The sequence below is a fragment of the Leptonychotes weddellii genome, chromosome 14 (genome assembly GCF_054177405.1).
Source record: "Leptonychotes weddellii isolate Sample4059 chromosome 14, ASM5417740v2, whole genome shotgun sequence".
Taxonomy (NCBI): Eukaryota; Metazoa; Chordata; class Mammalia; order Carnivora; family Phocidae; genus Leptonychotes; species Leptonychotes weddellii.
The window spans coordinates 33,056,949-33,066,735 of NC_138382.1; the positions used below are offsets into that span (position 1 = coordinate 33,056,949).

General features: G+C 41.2%; 1 protein-coding gene across 1 annotated transcript; it reads right to left on the bottom strand.

Moving 5' to 3' along the window:
• Positions 1 to 3,727: 3,727 nt before the first annotated feature.
• CER1 (cerberus 1, DAN family BMP antagonist) lies at positions 3,728 to 9,743 on the bottom strand. Its single transcript, XM_006744230.3, has 2 exons — positions 6,999 to 9,743; positions 3,728 to 5,102 (listed from the first exon to the last, which is right to left on the bottom strand). Exons 1-2 carry the CDS (start codon positions 7,494 to 7,496, stop codon positions 4,776 to 4,778), a joined length of 825 nt encoding a protein of 274 aa, XP_006744293.1. The 5' UTR covers positions 7,497 to 9,743; the 3' UTR covers positions 3,728 to 4,775.
• Between the last annotated feature and the right edge of the window lie 44 nt (positions 9,744 to 9,787).

Genomic DNA, 9,787 nt, shown 5'->3' on the forward strand with positions numbered 1-9,787 from the left:
CAGTGACCAGGCTCATCGCTACCATAAATATTTGTGGACTGAATGAATGAAGCTTTCTGACTCTCACTCTCCTTGTCAAAAAAAAAAAGGGTATAAAATGTCTATTTCTAGGAGATGAGGAACATAAAGCACTTGAACACATAGTAAGGGCTCAATAATTGGTAGCTCCTACTATTATTACTATCATAATTGCTTTGTAATTTGCACATATTATCTCTGCTACAATGTTGCAAGCTCCAGGGCAGAGGGAAATGTGTCTTAGGTATCTTTGCTTATCTCTGGGTTCTCAGCACAGTGTCTTGCACAGAATAGATTCTTTATAAAAATTAAGAAGATGCATGACAGGGCGCCTGGGTGGCTCAGTTGGATAAGCGACTGCCTTCAGCTCAGGTCATGACCCTGTAGTCCCTGGATCGAGTCCCACATCGGGCTCCCTGCTCGGCAGGGAGTCTGCTTCTCCCTCTGACCCTCCCCCCTCTCATGTGTTCTCTCTCATTCTCTCTCTCTCAAATAAATAAATAAAATCTTTAAAAAAAAAAAAGAATCTGTTTCAAAAAAAAAAAAAGAAGATGCATGACATTCTTAATTAGGAATTAAATTGACAGTTTAAAGAGACTATGTACACTGAAAAAATAAATTATCAAAGCTAAGCTAACCACTCTCTGTAGGGAATATTTAATTCCAAGTTTCTAGAATCGAGATAAAATATACATTTAAAAAAAAACTGTAAAAACTGTTACAAAAACTAGACAGAACTCTGTGTGGAGAAAAAAAAAAATCACTGTAGAACAATTCAAACAGAACATCATAGATATAATTAAAAACTCACAGCTTTCATGTGACCCTTTCAGAGACTACTCAAACTAAGGTAACGAACCTCTAGCACAATTCCTTATCTCAGTTCTTTGCATATCACTTACAGCCACCCGATATTTTTCCTTTTTGGTTGATTGATTAACAGGTTGACTGATTCTCAAGTTGCTTGTCTCCCCCAACTAGAATGTAAGCTCTATGGGAGCAGGGAGCTTGTCTGACTTGTTTTCTTGCTATATGCACAGCACCTAGAACTGTATCTTGCAGGCGCCTGGGTGGCTCAGTCGTTAAGCGTCTGCCTTCGGCTCAGGTCATGATCCCAGGGTCCTGGGATCGAGCCCCGCGTCGGGCTCCCTGCTCCACGGGAAGCCTGCTTCTCCCTCTCCCACTCCCGCTGCTTGTGTTCCCTCTCTCGCTGTATCTCTCTCTGTCAAATAAATAAAATCTTTAAAAAAAAAAAAAAAAGAACTGTATCTTGCACATACCTGGTAGATCCATAAATACATGCTGCATAAAGGAACATATATAGAAAAATAATGCTATTTATTATAAATGGATATATACATACCTTTATAAAAATATAAAAGGATACTGAAAGTATAAATAGGAATCCTGAGCGCTTGAGAGGTCAGGGGTTTGGGGGATGGGACCCAGCATGGTGGTTGGAGGGGACTTTACTTATACGTGAAATGGTTTATTTCTTTAACAAATATAGACAAGAAGCACGAGATGACAAAATGTCAAATATTCTGATGGTAAAAATTTGAGTGTTTGCTATAATATCTTTTGCACAAAAGATAATGTGTTTTAAATTTCTCAAAACAATTTTTTTAAAAGAACATCTGAATGGAAAAGAGTGAACTAAGCCCTTGTGTTTTTACAGAATATAAAGCTCTCTGATGTGCTGCTATCTACACTTGATCATCACAATAATTTTTTAAAGATTTACTTATTTATTTTAGAGAGAGAGCACGAGTAGGGGGAGAGGCAGAGGGAGAGGGAGAAGGAGAGAATCTCAAGCAGACTCCCCACTGCCCATGGAGCCTGACATGGGGCTCAGTCCCACGACCCTGAGGTCATGACCTGAACCAAAATCAAGAGTTGAACACTTAACCGACTGAGCCACCCAGGTGCCCCCACAATAATTTTGAAGTAACTATTTATCACCCTCATCCTATCTGGGCAGAAAATGAGACCAAGATTGATGAGGGAATTGCCATGACCACCTCTCCAGTTAAGGCAATGCTTAGCTGAGAACCTGACCAAAGGATGATTTCTCTTTCAAGAGGGAACATCGATGTCCTTCATATATGATTGCTGAGCAAGAGGTAAAAGAAATTAGCTTTGAGGCCCATAGGCAAGAGACCTCAAAGAGATCGAGCTAAACTGATGGGCAATGAATGAGCAAATATTTTAATACAAATAGAAAATATGCTCCAAATGACCATAGGCTGGTTGCTTAAACTTTTTAAGGCTTGTTTTCCTTACCTGTAAAATAGGGTATTTACCCACCTCATAAGATTTTTGTGAGGATTGTACTCATATGTGGAATTTAAGAAACAAAGCAGAGGATCATAGGGGAAGGGAGGAAAAAATAAAACAAGATGAAATCAGAGAGGGAGACAAACCATAAGAGACTCTTAACTCTAGGAAACAGACTGAGGGTTGCTGGAGGGAAGGGGCCTGGGGGGATGGGGTAACTGGGTGATGGGCATTAAGGAGTGCACGTGATGTAACGAGCACTGGGTGTTGTATGCAACTGATGAATCACTGAACTCTGCCTCTGAAACTAATAATACACTATATGTTAATTAATTGGATTTAAATAAAATAAAATTTTAAAAAAGATGTTTGTGAAGATCGTATATGTATTTGTGCGTTATATAAGTTATATAACTTATAACTTACGTAAGAGACTCAGCATAATATCTGGCACTTAATAGATGTTCGATATTTGTGTGTTTCTCTCAGGTGTCTGGGCTCCCGTGTATTATGTTGAACCGTTGAGAACTGCCTTGATTTTTTCCAGTAAAAATGGATGAACGTGGGCAATTTCATGAGGTTTGCACTATGAATGTAAGCTCTGATACCACCATCCACTGTCTCATCTTGAATTCACATGGGGAAAGAGCAGAGCAGAGTTTGAATAAGACTGATGATTGTTTGGGGCTTGGGCTTGAGAGTCTATTTGCAAGCATAAATAAAAGGGATTTGCAAGCATGTAAGGAGAAGGACAGTCCAATTGGCAGAGACAGGTTTACATAATCAGGGCTAGGCGATTGCACACAAGGCAGCTGCTCAATAGCTTTTGGCACCACAATATATTGACCAGCTGGGCTATCATTAATGCTTAACAGTTTCATCCTCTGACCATATCTTGGCCAATTAGGTTGTCTTTGACCACCGAAGGGTATAATATATTCTGATGTAAATGCCACATGTGTATCTGTATATCACATATTCTATTACTTTGATGTAGAATATACACTAAATATAAACGCATCCGCTTCTTCGGAACGCCAGGTTAGATGGTGCGATGAAAGAGAAATAGAATCAAAGTATACATTGATTCCTTTAAAAAAAAATCAATATTCTGGGAAACGCCTTTCTGTGTATACTGTAAGTAATAGGGTTCAAATAATTAAAATAATTTGAAGATGAATTTTTTAAAGAATGATTATAGAAAAAGAAATAGGGCAAGGGAAAGCTGGCCTGTACAATGTATGAGGACAAATAAATACAGAAGGAGAAATGGAATCACAAGGACAGTGATTTTTCTGTTAACAGAAAACTGCTGGAAGTGTCAGAAGAAACACTTGAGGCATTATCACTAGCCTCTGAAGTCATTTGAGAAATGCTCTAGGTATGTAGTCTCCAGATAGCACCTTTAAGTTATGGGACAGAAAAAAAACCATTAAGACAAAATTTAAGACAACTGAATGCCATGACATTTCCCAGAATGCATCATACACTAAAATTTAATACATTAAAATATTCAGAATATTTTCAGACCTTGCAAGTACAGCATTTACCGAACAAAAATCTGTAATACAAAGTTTTTAGAACACAGCAAAAAACCAGTCATCCCAACACAGACCTGTAACTTACTACCTAATCCAAAATGAGTGTGGATAAAAAATTTCACCTGTAAATTGTTTCAATTTTTAAACATTTGCAGTTTATTTAATTTGACGTCCACTGGAATTTTTTGGTTACTTTCATCGGCATCAATGAGTTGACCTTTAAGCCTGGTACTGGTCATATATTTTTATTTCCCCATCGTGGAGATACTTGCGTGGCTACCAATGATTGTTTCCTGTCCCTATATAAACCACTAAAAGTAACATTACCGTTCCTTCTTCAAAGCCAAGGACCAGACATTAAGAGCTTTATATGAGGCGTATCAAAAAAATTAAGAGGCAGCCAAGCAAGCTACTCCTTACGTCTCTGCAAGTCAAATAATCATCTGATGGAAGGCAAATAAAACACTGCCTGAGATGCAAAGAATCCTTCCTACAGATACTAGATACGTGTTTTTGGTGGTGCTTTGACAAGCCATTAAAGAAGCCAATTTTTAGGGTCTACTTTCTTTCTTTTCCAACTTCAGATGGAGGGCTTTAACCAGAACTCGGAGACCCTAGATCATGGAATATTCGTAGCGGAGAGGACTTTAGCAATCATCTGATTCAAGTCCCTCGCGTAGAGATGAAGCCCTCGAGATGGAGAAAGCTTCCACAACTCCTTAACATCCTCCTGCCCGGGGGGGCAGAGCCAAGACTAGAACCCAAATATGTACCCATAACTAGATGAACACCATTGCCTCTAAATTGTTCTAGCTCACTACTTTTGAACCACCTTTCCCTTAAAATAGTGTGCACCCACTAACATTTCCAAGCTGAATAAACCAGCACCTTTGCTGCTGCTGTAGTTTTGCTTTTCAAAGGTAATAGTGGGATCTCTTTTTAAGTGGAAAATCCTGGGATGAAGGGATCCTGGGCATGAAATTCTGCCTGGGAGCCTGCCTGGAAGCCTGCCTGGAGGAGGTGTCCATGCTCATGCTCAGTCTTCATCTTGCACTGGCAGTCCTCCACCAGCATCACCACCTTGACCACGGAGGCAAGGCCAGTGCAGTTCAGCTGCAAGTGCATCGTGGTGAACTTGGCAGGTGAGCAGTGGGAGCAGGATGTGTGGGGGTGCTGCTCAGCTCCAGGAAAACGAACGGCCCCACATTTCCCAAAGCAAAGGTTGTTCTGTACAACTACTTTCTCACAGTCTTCATGGGTGATCGTCTACAAGGCAAACACATCTCCATTCAGTTATCTTGAGTCATTTCATTAACACACATGATGCAGAAGCAAAAGACTGTAAGTCTGAAGATAATTCAGACTAAAATGTGAAAAAACTTTCCGATTTTGCATATATTACAATATCTGAGTGATGGCTAATCTCTAAGGGCATAAAGCCACCTCAACTAAATTTCTTTTATTGAGTAGATTAATAAATTAGCCTTTAGGAAATCCCTAAGTTAATGAGAAAATGCTTTACATCTTAAATGCCAAACTTTAAGAAGTTTTGTCTAGGGCGCCTGGGTGGCTCAGATGGTTAAGCGTCTGCCTTCGGCTCAGGTCATGATCTCAGGGTCCTGGGATCGAGTCCCGCATCGGGCTCCCTGCTCCTTGGGAGCCTGCTTCTCCCTCTGCCTTGCTCTCTCGCTCTGTCTCTCATGAATAAAAAAAAAAAAAAAAGAAGAAGAAGTTTTGTCTAATTAGATGTTACCAGTTGAAAAAATTCGAATGGCTAACTTCCTATACAAGTAATGTGCCTTATCTTCCTACGCCCCACAGCGCATTATGCAAAATAGATTCTCCATACGTGATTGTTCAACTGCTCATAGAGTAGATCGGAACAGCAAGATGAATTCTATTCTATTCTGCAGAACCTATAGTATGTTCAAATCTATGAAGTTGCATGGGGCAAAGTAATACATATGTCTGCAAATCATCATGCATTATATCACCTTTGCCCCTCCCATCCCCCCTTCACCTAGCTTTACGTGCCCTTCAAGACATATGAGTCAAACACCTTAATTTGAATTTAATTAGTAACAGAATTCAAAATAAGACTTTCAAAGGCAATTCGATTGCACGATTCTTGGGAGCAATATGGCCAACAAAGCAGTCATTATTATTAGATAATGGACTTATTGCTACCTATCTTTGCCTTTTCAGACAGAATACTTAACTGGTGACACAGTCAATTACCTTATAATACTGCCTGCTTAACTGGGTAGCATTATTGCCCTGTAAAATTTTACTCTCTCGTGCGTTGCTTTGGGTTCAGTATCTTCGTGTTTAAGGACCTGATGCAGTTTCTCAATTTAATTTAACATTTGGAGCGCAGTGCTTGCCAGGACTGACTGGAGGAAGTGGCTAGTAGAAAATGCCCCTTTGTCTTAATAGTGCAGAATCAATCATAATAACCACAAATCAGCCAAGGCGACGTGAATTCAGAGGTGTTTCTGAGGGGAGAAAATGTGATTCCACACTGATATTATTTTTTGAAAGCTTATGAGAAAATAAGTTAAATTAAATCATTTTTTGCTGCAGTAATGTTAGAAATGATGTAGCAAGTTCCATCGGACAGCCTATGAAATGGTCTGGTGGGAAATACAGGGATTAAGACCAAGATACTTGTGTATGTGAATGTTTGTCGAGGAGTCCAATGTATCCCACCTTATCTACAGGTAGAGTCAACCTGCTCGTCCCCATCCCAATAGAGTGTAGAGGTACAACAGGAGAGAAATTCTGGTTATCGCTCTAAGTTCCCACACTTCTCCTAACTGAGGGTATGGTCTTACTTACCTCTCCGGATAGAACACCTCCAGCGTAAAATTAGGTAAAGCCCCTTAAAACAAAGGTCTGTGCCATCAATATGAATGATTACTAATCTGAGCAGTAGTGTCATACTGTTCTGACAGCATTTCCAGAATACCAAAAACCAATGGAAAGTTAGAAGGAAATTTGGGAAGTCTAATCATACTTTGCCACATGTTATGATGAATGCCCAAGGATCCAATCTGGAAGTTAGGTGAGACTCAGGCTCTTGGCAGCCTCCTCCCCTACTCTGCACCTGTCCCAGTGCCCTTTCTTACCAACTCTGATCCCCTCCCCTTCCAAAGCAGATACCTGGCCAAAGGGCACTGTCCTACAGGTCTCCTGATGTACTTCGTGGCTTTTGATGGGCAGGATGATCCCCTGAGAAGCTGGACTCATTCTGAACATGAAGTGGTGCCAGAATTTCTTGGCCTCTTCCCGAAGGGGAGATTTCTCCATCTGCAGCCCATCTTTTGGCTGAGTGACGGCGTGGGTCCCAGGTGGGAAGCGCTCAGGGACCACGTCCTGGGGTGGGTGCAGGTCTCTCTCGGGCTTCTTCCAGAACCTGCCAAACCTGGATAGCATCTTCTCTCTCTGCCTCTGGCCTTCTCCTGCACCTATGAGGTGGGGCACGGCGACAAACAGATCTGGCTTCTCCTCAGCATCCTCGTGGTTGCCAAGGGGGAGCTCCCTGCGATCCCTTTCTAGGAGCACAGGGGAGACAGAACTCTGACTTGGGCAGCCATCCCGCTGCTGTGCAGCCTTCCCTAGAGGCAGGAGCACCAGCAGCTGAAGTAAGAGACGACACATGCTGTCGGGGGGCCCAAGCTTCTTTCAGTTTCACAGATGGTGAGGCCTAAAGGAAAAAAAGGCTCACTCTCTGCAGGAATGCAAACAAGGAGATCCTATATATAGATACCTGCCTGGTGGGATGGAAAGGCAGGTGGTCAGTAGCCAGGCAGAGTAAACACATTTATTGTTTGCTTGAATTATGTAGGGCTAATGGTGTCATGCCTTCACTTGAGTTTTGTGTATTTTAGAAGGCCCCAGTGAAAGCCTGGGACCCAGGGGGTAATTAGCTGGTACTTTATCGTCTGAGATTTACAGAGCAGTATTTGGGAAAACAACACATTCTTTTCCTGGATTTCCCATCACTGTTATTAGAAGAAGGACCAGAGTCAACAAACATTTGTGGTGCATCGGCTTTATATTGGGATCAAAAAGACAAGACATGTTTTTATGACAGAAGTATATCAGATAAAAATTAAAGGCACACATTTAGCAAAAGCCCAGGCTTTTAGGCTTCACACACACACACACACACACACACACACACAGGCAGCCAAGTAAGTGTATCAAAATTATAAGAAAGGAAAGGGAAGAAACAGAAGAATGTTAACTTTGTTGAGCAGAGGACTCTCCCTCTCACTTAGATGTGGTTGGGGTTGTTGATTTTTGTATGCTAACAGAATAAAGGGAATCCATTCTCCTTTTCCACACAAGGAAACTCACAATTCCCAAATTAACCCCCTCACTTTAAGAATCAAATACTCGAAACTAAATTTCACAGCTGGTCAGCCATCAGATAAACTCTTTCAATTGTTCACAAATTTCTCAACAGGATCCTCAGTAATTGCTCATCAGCCTTCAGTGAAGATGGGGAAATGTCTCCCCTCAAGCCACCCTATTGATTTTTTTTTCTTTCTCTAAACAAAGGGCCAGACTTGAGAACGTGGATTCTAAGAACCAGGTTTGATAGCTCAGGGCCTGAAACTGGCTGGTCAGTACTTTACTTACAGAATCCACATCATCTTCCTTATTCCACAGGAATTGATGACCAGGTTAACTAAAGATGGAGACAAACATGCATCTTCAGGTATCAAAGGAAAATTTGTTAGATGACAAGACTATCATTCCAAAAGGCTATAAATCACGCAAGGGCATGAGAAAGAAACAGATCCACAAAACTGAAACCCCGGAATTGAATTTTGTTGTCCCTCCACACCATTTGAATAGCATTTCCATTTGAAATTAATCCCATACTTGCTTCTATTTCTTCCCTTTTAATCTAATTACCATATTCTTTGCTTTTAGTAACACACATCATCCTGGAACATTGTCCCCATTTTCATACTGATTAAGCTTTCTTTCCAAGAATTGACCCACTGGAATCTTTTTTCCAGACATTTGTGTTCCTTTTAATAGTCCTGCCTGATTGCTGCGACATAAAGCCTGAAGTAAGGTCCTTATTTACAATAATGAACTATTTTTAAATGGACCATCGTTTTCCAGAATTCTCTCAGAAGAGACATCTTTTGCCTGTTCTAAATACCCATAGGACCTGGGCTAGTATGAATTAAGATACACTTGATCTATACTAAGTGAACATTTGCATTTGCCATTTCTTTTAACGTAGTTTTTAAAGTTGCCTTCTATTTGAATTTCTTAATTCCCCTCAACTATCCAATGACAGAGGCTTTCCAGAGCTGGCCACTCTGCCCTGACTATAAATATGGTCTGGACACCAGCTTTGTTTCCCCATTTCTTTTAAATTTCACTTTTCAGTGCCTGAGTTTCCATTGCCATCAATCACAGTGGCTGGCATTTCCCCAAACCGAAGACTGCCCCAGAGATTCTACTCGGGATCTCAGGTTGCCCAGCTCTGCACATAGGATACAATTCAAAAATCTCTAGTGATTTAAAATGTGCGGAAGACTCACTTTGTGGGCAGGACATCATGTGAGGCTCTGGCAGATGATAGAAAGTGGTAAGAACCGGGCTTCTGCCCTCAAGCAGGTTGTACAGTCTTGCACATTTTGTCATTTAATTATATTAGCTGTAGGGATGTCAGTTATCCATCTTTAACCTTTTCATAGTCCTAAACTCCGCTCCTTCTGATCCTAATTTTGGTGTTTGGTCATTTAAAAATTACTCATACAGGGGTGCCTGGGTGGCTTAGTCAGTGAAGCACCTTCAGCTCAGGTCATGATCCCAGCGTCCTAGGATCGAGCCTCCAGGCAGGTTCCCTGCTCAGGGGGGAGTCTGCTTCTCCCTCTGCCTCTGCCCCTCCCCCCTGCTCACGCTCTCTCACTCTCTCTCTC

Bases quoted from the DNA above. Each gene is read 5' to 3' on its own strand.
- CER1 (XM_006744230.3), bottom strand. From the start codon at position 7,496: ATGTGTCGTCTCTTACTTCAGCTGCTGGTGCTCCTGCCTCTAGGGAAG. The intron at 5,103-6,998 runs GTATCTGCTTTG...TTTGCCTTGTAG, and splicing joins GGACAGTGCCCTTTGGCCAG to ACGATCACCCATGAAGACTG.